Source organism: Entelurus aequoreus, linkage group LG26 (assembly GCF_033978785.1).
Source record: "Entelurus aequoreus isolate RoL-2023_Sb linkage group LG26, RoL_Eaeq_v1.1, whole genome shotgun sequence".
Classification (NCBI taxonomy): domain Eukaryota; kingdom Metazoa; phylum Chordata; class Actinopteri; order Syngnathiformes; family Syngnathidae; genus Entelurus; species Entelurus aequoreus.
Genome location: NC_084756.1, coordinates 9,783,101 through 9,799,003, shown reverse-complemented (window position 1 = coordinate 9,799,003; position 15,903 = coordinate 9,783,101). Strand labels below are relative to the sequence as shown.

At 38.0% G+C, this 15,903-nt stretch overlaps 1 protein-coding gene across 19 annotated transcripts in view; it reads right to left on the bottom strand.

Annotated features, from left to right (window-relative positions):
- The window catches only part of LOC133643381 (R3H domain-containing protein 2), a 134,787-nt gene that overhangs the window by 58,042 nt on the left and 60,842 nt on the right, over positions 1 to 15,903 (bottom strand). For 17 of the 19 annotated variants that reach the window (XR_009824677.1, XR_009824678.1, XR_009824676.1 and 14 more), the window contains 4 exons: positions 5,472 to 5,606; positions 5,214 to 5,380; positions 4,154 to 4,378; positions 1,394 to 1,432 (listed from right to left, as the gene is read on the bottom strand). Coding sequence is in view for 16 of the 19 variants with exons in the window: in XM_062037913.1 (XP_061893897.1) it covers positions 1,394 to 1,432; positions 4,154 to 4,312 (198 nt within the window). In the remaining 3 variants the exon portion in view is untranslated. The remainder of the gene's footprint in view (positions 1 to 1,393; positions 1,433 to 4,153; positions 4,379 to 5,213; positions 5,381 to 5,471; positions 5,607 to 15,903) is intronic. The other 2 variants (XM_062037910.1, XM_062037911.1) reach the window with 2 other exon arrangements.

The following is a 15,903-nucleotide window of genomic DNA, read 5'->3' as shown; positions in this document are numbered from 1 at the left end:
GCTGATCTCACAGTTTAGGTCTAGCATGTAGCAAAAAGTTAGTAAACAAAACTTTAGCTAACATTAGTTAAATTGTAGGGCTAGTAATCTCTGTGGTTTACCTTTCATATGATTCGAGAGAGCCGACTCTCCCATTGCTGGATTTCTTTTTGCATACTTTGCAGCAGGCTACACGTGGATTTGGTCCACGTTTTATCCAAAGTTTGTATTTGTCGTTTTCCATCCAATGTTCATTAAAACGACAACCTCCCTGCATGATAGGCCGATGCACCATTGTCCTCTTGGGGGCGACAACCTAATGTAAGGGCTCGTGCAAAGTCAACAGATGAAGCGTTCAGCTTTCATTTTTAAGGAAACATATTTTTATTTTTTTCCATTTTATAATGAGCCTATTGAATCAGACTGCCGAGAAATATGATGAACATTTCCAAGCTTTTACAAGCACTTCACCCAAAATTCAAGCATTTTTCAAACATGGAAAACACAACATTAAAATCCAAGCATTTTCAAGGTTTTTAAGCACCCGTACGAACCCTGAACCTAAGGGTTCCTGGTTCGATCCCCGGCTTCTGCCATTCTAGTCACGTCCGTTCCTGATGGGTCGTGGTTAGGGCCTTGCATGGCAGCTCCCGTCATAAGCGTGTGAAGGTGAATGTGGAAATAGTCTCAAAGCGCTTTGAGTACATTGAAGGTAGAAAAGAGCTATACATGAATAACCCATTTACATTTGTTGATCCAGCATCCCGTTATGTTTGATATGCAGTACTGTATAGCATGTTATATTGTGTTGCATCACTAAAATATGGACTTTGGCGAGGCTGAAACCCATTATTCATTTTTACATTGTTTCTTGTGGAGAAATGTGGTTCATTATACGGATTGTGTGATTTACGGACCCTGTTTAAGAACCAATTAAGTTTGTAAACAAGGTTCCACTGCATATACTTTAACTTTTTGTCATGTTTCAGTCAAAAGCTAATTAATGCGTAGGTCATGCATGCAAAGTTAGTCTTCAAAGTGCACCTGCATTGTTTTTTACCCGGTAAAATAAAAATAAAAAGTTTCCTTATCCAGTCATACTGGATATGCCTTGTCACTGCGCCTCATGACAACACCTGTTGTTTTTAAACTGCTGAAACTTGATAAAACGCAAGGAATGGAGTTCTATGAGGAATGGAGTAGGGGCACATGGCAAACTCAGAGGCAGAGCCCATTTAGCAATTTATAAAGACTCAAAAACAAAAAGAGCATGGTCCACTTAAGACAATGTTAGGACAGTAAATGGATCAATGCTGCAGTAAAACACTGATATTATAGTTGAGGCACCGGCTGAATTTTTTGAATCTATGATCAAGAAAATCAAGACTGTTAAAGACATGTTCAAGTAACCTACCTTGGCCCGTTTCCTTTGGCTGTGGTTAGGAGCCCGTTTCTGCAAGGCACAGTAGAATTTAAAGTGGAAGCTTATTAAATACATTCTTTCATGATAATAACCTTTGAATGATGAATGGCCTAAAAATCATTATGGAACCACAGAAGTGTATGAAAAAATCAAAATTCACGCTAGCTTCCAATCGTTAATCATGCATACTCCATGAGTATGTTTTGTAAGCAAGAGGGCTTGATTATAATGAAAGGTGCCCTATTATACAAAATATATGTTTTTAATGTCTTATATGAGTGATGTGTGTCCATTGATCTTGTTTATGTCCTCATAACAAGTCCGCAATGTCAAAAAAGAAAAATCGTGAAAAAAATAATGAAAAAAGGAAATAATCTTGATAACATTACAGTAAGGTACAGAAATAAAAACATTTCACAATGAAAACACATAAAATTAAAACAATACATAATGGTTGTTTTTGTTCATAAACCAAAAGGAGTGGGAAGAAGTGAAACATATTTACTCCCAACCCTTATTCATAAATAAAATAACTAGCTTTCTTATTATCATTATTATTATTATACACAATGATCAATTTACCGGTCTTAATAAAATATATTCTCAATAATCTTTTACCAACTTTACACTTTATTTGGCTTTATATGTAATTTGTACTGTTTGTAGTTCCACAATAACTTTACATTTCAATATTTTAGAATGTAAAGCAGCAAGCAGCAATGCATGCTCAGTGTTCGCGCTAAGGGTGTCGTCTCACGGCGATTGAAGGTAAAATGGTCTTGTCCGGAGAACGACTTGCCGTGGATTTGGATCTGAGATTTCCATAAGGTCCCCCTTTCTTTGTGCTTTTCTGCTAGCTATTTTCAAGCCTATGGCTCAGCAATAACTAAACACCAATATACATGTGCCCCAACTACGGAACAGGCTGAGGGTCAAAAACACTAATCGTGCGTTAAAAAAAAAATATCACTGTTAAAGGAACTTAAACATATATATATATACATATATACATATATACACATACATACATACATACATACATACATACATATATATATACCGGTATATATATATATATGTATGTATGTATGTGTGTGTATGTATATATATATATATATATATATATATATATGTATGTATGTATGTGTGTGTATGTATATATATATATATATATATATATATATATATATATATATATATATATATATACATACATACATACACATATATACAGTATATATACACATATATATATATATACATACATACACATATATACAGTATATATAGATACATATACACATACATACATACGTACGTACGTATATATACACATAAGTACATATATATATATATGTACATATGGCTGGGTGGGTCAGGCCGGAGTGCACAGCAGGGCCCAAGCCGCCAGCCACTGAAGCAAAAGTGTGGCAAAGTGTGGCAAAGCCTCTTGCTTACCGTAATTTCCGGACTATAAGCCGCACCTGACTATAAGCCGCACCAGCTAAATTTAGGGGAAAATACAGATTGCTCCATATATAAGCCGCACCCGACTATAAGCCGCAGGGTTTTGATGTGTAATTAGCGTAGTATATAGGGGTTCCTGCTACCACGGAGGGGATTGTCGGGACAGAGATGACTGTTTGGGAACGCAAAGCGTCCCATTTATTAACAATAAATCTTTCAATCAAACTTTCACATCTTTGACATGGCGAACAGCATTCGTGCAGAGTACAAATAATACAACGGTGCAAAGTAATACAAAGTGCTCGCCTGTACGTTATCAAAATAACCAGCCTATATGAAAAGTCAGTCTTTAATCATTGTGTCATCGTCTTCCTCCTGCGTACTAAAACCACCGAAATCCTCTTCGTCGGTGTCGGAGAAGAACAGGCCGTAAATAAGCCGCACCCTTGTATAAGCCGCAGGGACCAGAACGAGGGGAAAAAGTAGCGGCTTATAGTCCGGAAATTACGGTATGTTGATCAATGTGTTTCAGTGGACACATTTTCTGTGCTAGTCAATAGGGCTTAAATAATGTAGGCTATATATGTATTCATACAATACATTACTTTAATTTGTTTCCAAATAAAAAAAAATCCTAATTTTTAAGGTGTGGCGGCCTCAATTTAGCCATGGCTATATAGGGGGAAACCCTGGTAAAACATATGTTATACTTTGTCATTTATTTTATTAAAACTGTTCTGCCCTTTAGTTCCTACTTGTTGTTTCCATATACCCAAATAGGTAATGGACGAGGGTTGAAAAGAAAAGAGGTGAGCGTGGCTAAGGACTAAAGTCTCTTTGAAAAAATTAAAAAAAACTACCAAATGACTTTTCCTGTTTTATTGACAATTTCTTCTTTTCTCTCATTTTTAGTTTCCCTCCATGCAGAAAATCAATAGAAAGACAGCAAGATCAATCAATAAATCAAAGTTGACTTATATAGCCCTAAATCACGAGTGTCTCAAAGGGCTGCACAACCAAACGCAACCAAACTTGATTAGCGTGTGCCTCACATTGCCCAGTGAGCACTTACTGTTTTGCTAGGTTACCAGCGTGCGAGTGCCTTGGTTCATGCAACCAATATTGCTTCGTCACTTCCGGTTTCTTCCGACCAAAATATATATATATTTATCAAATGCATTTTTTTATTGATATCGATTACGTGTCTACTGCAATATATATTGATATCGTTTTATCGGCTTATTGGACAGAGTTGTGTGTCATGATATGTTCCTTCTTGCCCACCTGTACATCCTGTGGGGAGCTGTCTTCAAGCTCCAGACCCTCTCCTGTCCCTTCCTTTGGGCCCTGTGACTGAGGGCAGGTCTTGCCTCGACCGCAGGGTTCAATTAGTGGCCCACTCTCTCCCTCCTTCTGGATGTCTGTTGTCAGGCTGACTGACATCTTCTTCTGGGAGAGGGAGAGGGTGGGAAATGGGGAGGGAAGGTTGGGTACAGGACCCAGGAGCTCCTGAATGTAGAAAAAAAGTCCAAGCCATTTTAGTAATTAAGTAAGTAAGTAAGTCAATGTTATTTATAAAGCGCTTTTCACAGATAAAATCACAAAGCGTTGTTTTACCTTACCTATGTTTTGTACAACAGTTCAATTTAAAACGACAGGGGCAACATCATAAAAAGCATACAAAGTGGATTAAAAATGATAGTTAAAAGGTGCATTAACTAAAAGCTTTACTAAAGAGAGAAGTTTTCAAATGTTTCGTAAACGTTTCAACACAGTCAAGATCACGGAGAGACTGGTGCAAGATGTTCCAGAGTCTGGGAGCTATAGCCTGGAACGCCAGGTCTCCACGGGTTTTAAAACAAGTTTTTGGGATCTTTAGAAGAGCCTGGCCTGAAGACCGGAGGCTGCGTCCTGAAGAGTATCAATCAATCAATCAATCAATGTTTATTTATATAGCCCTAAATCACAAAAGTCTCAAAGGGCTGCACAAGCCAAAACAAGTAGGGGCATAACAAGTCAGTGATGTACTGGGGGGGCACATTTCAGGGCTAAAATGTTAAACTCAATGCGGAATTGAACTGGATAAAACGGGGGTGATATGGGTTGTTCTGGGTGCACCAGTCATAAGTCTGGCAGCCGCATTTTGTACAGTCTGAAGTCTCTTTAGCGTTGACTTGTTGAAAAGGGTGAAGAGAGAATTGCAATAGGCAATGCGAGACGAAATGAACGCGTGAATGATCATTTCCAGATCCAATTTTGACAACAAATTTCTCACTTTAGAAATATTTCTGAGAAATATAATGGTTACAACTTGTCAGCATATAATGTGTGCATGGTGACATACCAATATCTACCTGTAGGTGGTATCAGACGTGCACGGTTTACAGCAAGTTTGGAAGGGAAACACTCAAAGGAAGGTGAGGTGACCAACCCACTAAGGTAGCGTACTGGGCAGGACTGCAGCAGAAGGCAATGTGCAGTCCATAGTAAGCCTTAGCCTTCAGGGTTGGGCTGAAAATGAAGAGAGGTCAATTTGCAGGATTGTTTGAAAAACAACAGAAGCTGTTGTTTAGACCAATTTTATGAGTTGAAAAATATTTACAACAAGCAGGTGAACTGACGAGGGAGCAGCCAGTCAGGGAGAGAGGACAGGGCAGACAAAGGGGTCCTTTGGGGCCTCTTGCTTCTCTCCTGGGATCTCAGTGTAGCAACATGGTCAGTCCTTCACTCAGGAGCCCTGGAGAGGGAAAGAGGGAAAGGAAGACACGCATGATGTCATGGTTCACACGGTGGGTGACTCATCTCTGCTGCTGCTACTTCTCCTGCTTGCAGCTTGGAGGACAAACTAGCAGAGGGCTTTCATAAGGATTCCTAAATTGAAACAACTTCCAATGCAGTGACCTTGGCACACTGTAGAAATTGGGTATCACTAACATAGGGGTGTCCAAAGTGCGGCCAAAGGGCTATTTGTGGGCTTTTTTTTTTTTAACGGCCTAATTACAAAAAAATTAGACTATTACAAAAAAAGGAATAAAATAGCAAACAGGGGAAATGTAACAAGAACAAGTTGCAATGTTGCCTCTAATGACAAAGCTGTAATGCAGACGTTTTTTTTCTTTAAAGCTGCCATTGCTCAAAAAATAATAATGAATCAAAATGATTGTTATGAGTTGACCTATTCATGGCCATAAACAGGGCTGCACGTTTAATCGACATTGAGGTTTTAATTAGTACGATAACGTAACCGCAAGAGACACTTTTTTTTTTCTCCGCCGTCACCCGCATTTGAGTAACAGACATGTTTGCCAATCAGAACTCTTTGTCTCTCGCTTCAAACAGAGAGAAAGCGGTCTCACTCTACGCATCGCTCCCAGAACCTGAGCGTGTTTATTTAACAGTAGAATTAACTCAATGCAGTGAGCCCTCCTTTCAGTCATTCAAAACCTTTGTCTTGGTGGGCGAAGAGAGATATCGTTAGCTGACCCACACAAGACAGACAGCTTCGCTACTCGGGACTCTCTCGTGAAAAGTACCGCAAAGTATTAAAAATTAAGAGGAAACAATATTATTACAAAGCCAAATGTCTCGTTGTGGTAATATTTCAGCTTCAAATTGGATGGGCATTACGAGCCTGTCAACACGAACAAACGAGCAAGAATGCCGTAATGGCATGATTTGACTTTGTTTTTCCAACTTGGAAAAAAAATTCACTTTAGGATGTCTAATGTTTTTTTTGTTACATTTTACTTACAGAAATTAGTCCATTTAATTGTTTTGTTTATGTATTTATTTAGGATGAAATTATGTACCTTTCAATTACAGTACAATGGTAAACAATGATATAGTAATGAGAAATAAAATCATATACTTTAAAATGGCTACTTGCATTAATATCACATGATTACATTACCTTTATAAGGACTGTATAGTTTTTATCGGTTATTTCTTTAGTTTAAGAGCATTATGTAGACAAAAGCTCTGATTTTGTCTGCATAAAGCCAAATAATTTAGAAATTAGATTATTGCATATTGTTCTAATGCAGTGCTTCTCTAATATGTTTTTCTAACGCCTCTTCAGGAAAAAAAATTGTGCAGCCCAAGCTGCAAGTACTTCAAATTAAATATTTCACTTTAAAATATTTTAAAGGAAATTATTGTATATTTTGTGTTTGCCATAAATACACCAAGTTTTCCTATGACAAAAAACAGCATAAAATATAAAAAACATGAAACATAATGAAAACTTATAATCGAAAGACTTATCTGAAGTTGCTCTAGATTTTTAAAAAAATAATGTACGACTTGTTTAACACTTATGAGTGGGACCCTTTGGGTTCCCTGAAATTTTTCTATTTGTTTCTTTTAATGAGATACAATGTCGGTATAAATTATTAACCTATTTAAGGCTCCAATTACTTCACATACAGTATTTCACTTTGAAAATTTTTTGGGGGGACTTGCTGCAAATTTTCGTTTTTGCAATACAGTTTGGTTCAGTTTCAGTTTATTTCGAAGATGCATACAATACACTGTAATGCTTATAATACATAATTCCAGTTGTTTCATTACAGCACGTCCAAAAAGGAGCAGAAAGAAGCAGAGCTTATCTAATCCTACCCCTTTCCATATCATAGCAATTTTATCCCAGTTCCTTATCTGTAACAGAACAGTGAATAAATAAATAATACATAAATAAATATATACCATAAGTAAGTAAACAAATATTAAATACATCAATTATTATCTAAAAAAAAAGTTTAAAATGTCATCATAAATGTTCCTTGTACTTTGTGAACATCTGTAGTTTGAACAATCTCTTAAACTGAATCATATTGGTGGTTTGTTTGATTTCCTTGTGTAATCTATTCAATAATTGAATTCCACATACTGATATGCTAAAGGTCTTAAGTGTTGTACGTGCATACTAATATTTTATATTCGATTTTCCTCTAAGGTTATATTTTCAAGTACGTAACCGTGTTAACAAAAAGGGCAAAAAACATGAAAAATGTTCAAATGTAAATGTAAATTGATCAAGAGATTTAAGCGTAAGAAAAAAATAAATATATGACCTATTTTCAACAACAACGGGATCAAACTTGAGGTAGTCCTAAGGGTTTAACAAAAATCTATAAATTGTATTGGTTTTAAAAATGAAAAATATGAAAACGGCCCCCACAGGCTTTGATTTTTTTAGTGTATGGCCCTCAGTGGAAAAGGTTTGGACGCCCCTGCTTAACACTACATAAATATGTAATACAGACTCACATAAAGCAAAGGAATCACGTAGTATGCAGTATTCTTTCACAATACAATTCTCTTATATACTCTTTAATTCTAGACTTCTAGAGTGTTTGATTATCTCATCACTCTAAATGTATGGACTATAAAGTTCACAAACATAAAGAGGGATCCTAGTGGGCCAGGCCAATCTTTCCTATTCTCTAAACTAAAACGTGGGAAATTCGTAGATGTTCTGGGCTTCACTGAAGACATAATTTTATTTCACAATTCCTTGAGAGAAAAAACGCCTGGTTAGGCATGTGTATAGCAGTATGTGTGCTGTATATAGTGACATGACATATAATCATGTCATGTGTGCCTTCCTTGGGTGAAGCCAGGTTTACAGCTATGTTGTGACATGTTATTATGCAGTTTGTTACTTATGTATGTTATGTTGCATCTATTTAAAATAGTTTTGTCAATTTGTTCTGGCCCAAAACAAATTGGCCCTTTGAAACATATCTTTGTCTTTGTGTGTTGTACGTAGACCACATTGCTTAGCAGAGTTCAGTGATGCAAATGCATGTCCAGTTGATCAACAGATTGTATTATTCTCCAGTGCAATAACAGTACTGAAATGACGGCTGACAGGGCATTAATGGGAGCCTTAAAAAAAATTTTAAATAAAAAAATATATAACTAAATAGTTACTTTTCACAGTAACGCATTACTTTTTGGTGTAAGTAACTGAGTTAGTAACTGAGTTACTTTTTAAATAAAGTAACTAGTAACTGTAACTAGTTACTCGTTTTCAGTAACTAACCCAACACCGTGTACAAGTGAATGAAGGGCATTCTTACTCAACAGCCATACATGTCACACTAAGGGTGGCCGTATAAACATTGCCAACACTTTCATAAACATGTGCCATATTGTGAAACCAAACTAAATAACAATGACAAACACATTTCGGGAGAATATTTGCACCGCAACACAACATAAACACAACAGCACAAATACACAGAACTCCCTGCAGTACCAACTCTTCCGGGACGCTGCACTATTTTATTTGGTACAGGGTATGATTATTAAGTGTGACCAGTAGACGGCAGTCAAGCATAAGAGATAAGTCAAGTAAACACCAACATTTTAAATGTTCCATTGAAAATATAGAACATTACACACGGCGCTCAAAAATATATAAAAATGTTTTAGAAGTAAATGTTTTAGTGCCATTTCTAATAAAAAGTAGTGTAAAGTTCTTACTTATGTCTGTCAGTAAACTCGCCATGAAAGCGCTAAAACATACCTGTGTAGTGAGTTTACATTATTCACCCAAGGAACCTTAGTTATTAGAGTTCCAGTTGGACGTTTTTTCACGGGACACATTTCCGGTGTGGTTGTTTCCGGATGAGGAGACGCTGCTCCGTTTTTGATTTAAGTAAAGTCTGAATGTCATTACAACAGTTAGCTCCATTTTTGACACTTCTTCCACTCCCGTCCTTGCACGCTACACCACTACAACAAAGATGACGGGGAGAAGACGCTGTCGAAGGTGAGCCACGTAAATAAGACCGCCCACAAAACGGCGCATACGGAAGTGACTGTCAGAAAGCGTCTTGAAGATAATCTGGAAAACATCATCTATGCAACATTTTGAGCAAAGAACTACCATTACATGGAAGTGTTTTACATTTAGAAAAAAATAATAATAATATGACTCCTTTAATGCGCCCTATAATCCGGTGCGCCTAATATATGAAAAAAGATTCAAACACCATTCATGGGCAGTGCACTTTATAATCCGGTGCGCCCTATGGTCCGGAAAATACGGTATATTTGCCCGGTCAAATTATTAGTTATTTATTATTGGTCGACTTCAAAGTAATGCACTTTCCTTTACAGTTTCTTAACTTTTGATTGGCCGAAAGTTTTATCGATCAGAAATACTGCATTTGTTTTCTTTTGTGTTATTTTTTTAATGAATTAAGTAACGTTTATGACAACCTTTTTACCAAAACACAATATAGAATGTGAGATATAACAGGATCATGCATACATTTATCATTTGTTTTTGAAACGGTTACAAAAAAGTGGGACCCCATAAATGTACCATTTTTATGACTTGATGGGTTCCCTGGGATCCCATTTTGAAGCTTCCTAGAGCCAACACTGGTATGTATTCTTTGTATTTTTATTTTGTATGCTCCTGTACGGACCCCAGGAAGACTAGCGGTCGCCTTGGCATCAGCTAAAGGGGACCCATTCAATAAACAATAAATAAACCCACAGTATGTGTGGCAAGATAGTCAAGTTAAGCAAACAAGCAAGGCAGGGTTTCCCAAAGTGGGAGAGCCCTTGCAAGGCTGCAGCAACTGCGTCATAAGCAGCATTGTATAGCGCGGAATCAACCAGAACACCCACAACGCAGCCCATGCTGCTTATGCAAGCCCTCGAATAGATCCTCTCATAGTGTATTCAATCTGTTACATGCAGGTGACAGTCAGTGGCACAAATGAAAGGAGCAGCAAAAAACACTGAGTCCTGATTGGCAGACTGTGCTAATGACAGGGGACAGGGTGGTGTGCTGGATTGGTCAGGCAACATTTTTAACAGACAGAAATAGGGTGCCTGTGAATAAACTGGTCTCACCTAGACCCCCTCCTCCCACCCAATCCTCTTTCATCTTCCCCTTCCTCAAACACTCCCCCCTCTGGTTCCCACAACACACTCACAGCTACTGGCACACAGCGTTGCCAGGGCGACGGCAACGTCATTCTCAACTGCTGCCGCTTGCGGTGAGCAAGTACCAATGAGAAGAGCAACTGGGAAGGAAAAATGATGAGCAAAAATAAACATGTGGATTCGAAGTACACACAAAGAGGGGAATACATAAATTAGCCTCCTAGCTCCATCAGTGTTTCTGCAGGTTTGACAAAATCTAATTGAAACAAATGTAATGCCCATGTCGTACTGCAGATTGTATACCATCATGTCATTTGTAATGTCTAATAAAAAGACTATAGATAAACGTTATCCATATATTTATAGACAAATATTTGTTTTTTTAATTCTTTAATAACATCAACTTGTCAGCTTTTTGTCATTCCATGATGCCTTTATTTCTATTTTTACATTTTGATAGAGAATTTTTATTTATTTATTTGTTTTAAGTTATGTACATGTAGATGTTGTATCGGGACAAATCCATTAAGAGTTTGAGCAGAAATATGTCGTATAGGAATTAACTACACACAATAAAACATTAACAAAATGATGTGTCAAATGGTTTTTAAAGTAATACCTTTGTGACATGAAAAAAAACAATTAATGTAAAAAAAAAACCTGATGTTTACTTTTTTATATCAAAATAAAACACAAAGAAGTTTGGCTAATGAAGATGAAGTCTAATAAACAAGCTTTGTTCTTCTCCAACGCCTCCCTAGTGGTTCAGTACAACAGTTTGGCCAACGACAAAAAAACCCGGAGTGATACCTCGAATTAACAATCTTCACAGCCTGCGTTCAATTCGATGAGATGACAAAACATTATAGCCAGTATTGATGTTACAGGAACACTGATACAGTTTGCAGTTAAAAAAAGGAGGAGTGAACATCCCAGTAAACAAAGTAAAGACTTTATAAACAAGTTGTGACAACGTTCACGACACATCGCCTGCTGCAAAACATCAAATAGTTTTCTCCTTCGCTGTGTACTTTTAGTGTGGGGACAAGTGTCTCCAATATTGTCCACACCTGTCTCCATCTAAAAAAAGCAGTGCGCTCTTAAACGCACGGCGGGAAGCAAAGGAAAATGACGTTAAACCAAGCACTTGGCTCCGTTTACTCCGAGGGGAAATCTCCGCAGCAAAGTCTGTGTAGTTGGTCCGCCATGATTATCCAGCCAAACACCACTTGTGCGCATGCGCCTGACTTTGTGTTGCCAAAAATGCATTAATAAATGACGGTTTTTCGGTAATTAAAAAATTAAACTGTATTACTAACCATTTGGAATTTAATCGCAAATTATCGTTATACCGTTTACTGTTGCATCCCTTGTCCATTAATAAGTAAAAAGTCAAGGGCGGTCGTCACGGCAGGTTCTTGCCGCAAATGTTGGTCCATTTTTTGGGCATTATGGCGAGGGCGGTCGCGGCACTAAATTCAAGCCCTGAAATTGTTCAATTTTTTTAGTTAATCAATATGATTAAATGTATAATAAACACAGTGTTTAGAGGCCCAAAACAAATACCCTTCATCACCTGTCGCACTGCAGGTATTTATTAACATTGGATTATTTGTATATAATTTACACGTAAGATATATATGTGTGTGTGTGTGTGTGTGTGTGTGTGTGTGTGTGTGTGTGTGTGTGTGTGTGTGTGTGTGTGTGTGTGTGTGTGTGTGTGTGTGTGTGTGTGTGTGTGTGCGCACACACACTGGTATGCTTGCTTTTTTACATTGGTATGCTTGCTTTGGAGCCCCTGCTTCGAAAGAAAATAATGTTTGCCTTGGTGCCCTTCTAACTTGCCTTGGTGCCCTAAAATATGAACCCTCCTTTACGGCAACACTTGCCTTGACCTTAAAAAGTAAAAATTTGAGGCCTGCATATTTATTATATGAATATTACTTTACTAATTAGATGTCATTTTAATGGCTGAATAGGTCCCTTCAACAACCAAAGTGAAACAATACCTGGACAGCAGGGCTGTCAGACGAAGAGGATAACACCCATGTCTTTCATCTGAGGAATGTGGGTTTGATTCCCGAAGGGGACCAAAAAAAACAAATATTTTTTTGGGCTATTTTACATCTTTGAGTCAAATAGTTTAATTCGAACTATTACGACATACATTTATCATTTCTATATTCCTAGAATGCTTCAGTAGTTTCCTATCTTTAGGATTCAAACCATTTCACAGTTAAACTGTTTCTACTATTCATTCTACGTTCTACTAGCATTTCAGTTGAGCGTCAGCTCTTAAATTTTCAAACCTTTCCGACTGAAGAAGACTGCAGATGACGGTCGAAACATGTCAGGTAAAAATTCCATCTATTAAACCGAAAATATAGCCTGATTACAAGAACATTTGATAAGTATATGAATAAGACATAATTAACTTTTTTGAGAAACCAGTCCTACTGTTTATTCAAACGTTTCTCTAAATTAATGATGCATTCTTCACCTTTTTAACTTTGCTTCAGCAATGAATGAGGCATTCACACGCAATTCAACCGGAATTGCATAAACTGTAGTTGTATTTACAATATGACAAGATGCCACAAATTCAGTCTGCCATTTTGAATATTCCGCTCTGAATATCTTCTGTATTTTACTTAGATTCTACGTCAGTGTAGTAACGTTTCTGCACTCTGACCATGTAATCAGATCAGTCATACTTAAAATACGCAAAAATTGGAAAGCGATGTGCTGTTTATCATTCACAATCATTATGTAAGAACACATGTGCTCGGCTCTTTTTATTCATTCAAAATCGTAATTTAATAGCTAACAATTAAGTCAACAGATTGAGGGTCTTCTAATGCGCCCATTATACCCTCTTTAAAAACATCCAGAAACTGCCAACAATACTCCATTTACATGTCGTGACCTGAAAATTGACCAAATACGAGTGATATTGTTAATATAGGTGCTATTTTAGCAGTACATTGATATTAGTGAGCTAATACCAGCTCATGCTGCTATTGTTGACAACACACAAAGCCAGCGGCTGCTCCTGCGTCGTTGCAAACTTGCTAAAAGTAAAATCTAGATTATAATTAATGCATCTCTCACCTGGTAGTAGACAAACGTGGCCATGGACCAAGAGACTGGTGGACTTTGACATCCCCCCAAGATGGCAAAAGACACAAAAAGACGCTTGTTGCGGCAACTTTTGTTAACCCTTCGTGAGGCTTGCGATTGAATCTTTATCCAAACAGAATTATGTGAGCGTCCCGTCAGTCGGCATCCCAGCGAGTGTGGAAATTTTACAGTAAGTGTTTGTTTTATTATGGTTAGTTTGTATGTTTAGCAGATAGCAATGCTGCTGTGCTATATTGTCAAAATAAGCAGCATCCATTTAGCACTCTTTGTGTTCTGGCTAAAAATAAAGTTCTGGATCATTATTTTTCCCAAACTTATCATTATTGGTTTTCACTAAGTCTGCTTGATTAGCATTGTTGTTGATGGGGAAGGCAAAGGTGGTTCCTAACGCTACGTTACGGATCACAGGACCGTCTTCCTCATTAAATCTCAAAATGGCTAGGGAATTTTCGTGAGATTTATACTATTTTGATCATATCTATTTATTTGCAAACTTTCCAAGTCTTTTGGTGTCATAAATCAGATGTATAATATAAAAGCTTCAATAAAGAGGCCACTTGTGTTTCCACTGTACTGGTACTATGAAGGTGAAGAAAGCTGTTCAAACAGGAAAGTATACGCATTCACAAAGCCTCAGACAGCAGCGGGTGAAACATCCACAGGCAGCTTGACCCACTTCATCTCCTCTGTATTCAGCCAGGCACCTAGCCCATTCGACGTCAGAGACAGGGAAGTCATTTCCCAAAAAGACGGCAAGGTTATGTGTTCACAGGGCTGATGTGTCTGTGCAAGCTCAGTGCCCTCCCCAGATGATACCTCAGCAGAGTTTGCAGTCTGGTCAGAGTGTGCGGGCGCTGCCTTAAACTGTCAGTGAGGATTCCCCTTTGCATCGGCTGCACTATCTCCCAAAGAGCGAATGAGCTGTCTGTCAAGAGATCGACATGCTACAGTTTCAGAATATGCACAATCACCCATCAAGGCACTTTACACAAGTTAGAAACACAAAACACAGAAGACACAGCAACGGAAGAGAGGGTTTCTCTTTAACCATTTATAAATGTCCTTGTTAGCATCCAATCATGTCCTTATCCTCGACGAGGATACCCCTTTCTTTCCTGTCTTCCTTCCCCATCCACAACCACCCCACATGTCCATATCTCTCGCTCCGTCTGCCCACTACTCGAGTCTTCTCTTCCTTTTTTTAATGTGTCTTCTTAAATTGTCAGCCCCTACTTCTGACGCCATCCTCCTCCACACAAGTCGGCCCCCTCAGTCCTGTGGGACGAGCTATGACTCATTCTCTCCCTCCTTTCTTCCCTCCCCTTCCTCCTTACCTACCTGCCTTTCTATAGATCCCCCCTCAAGTATCGTTCACAGCTGCTCGCTCGAGTTACAATCTATGTTTAGTTCCACGGCAGCTTTAGCAGAGGTACAAAACAGCATTATGGACTGAAAATAAAACAAGACGTCTGAGAAATAAACAAAAATGAAAAATGTTCTATGATTCTGTATGCACAGAGAATTATAAAAAGAATATAATCACTGATACATATTTAGAAAACAATTGCGACACAAAAAAATGGGTAATAAGCAAGTGAGAATGCAGTAAGCTATCCATCGGTCATTCTTTGTTCCTATTCTTTCATCATTCTATTGTTACTTATTCTTTAAGACTGTATTTTCTTTCACATCTTAACCTCTTCCGGAGGTTGGAAGAGCAGAAAGAGGTAAGAAAGATGGAAGAGCACCGGCTCACAAGTGAGAAAGAAAGAGAGAGAGGTAGAGAGAAAAACTTCAATAATGAAACAATTTGTGCTGTTAAGTGATTGGTCTAGCCCTCCACCAATGGGAGGACCAGATCCATGGCAACAGGCTCTGTCACCAAGCGATACCCAGCCGTATCCCTCAACACCCCCATATTTTTTCATTATTATCCCATCTCCTGACCCCCGCCCACCCTTACAACAGCCCTACCCAACAATTCC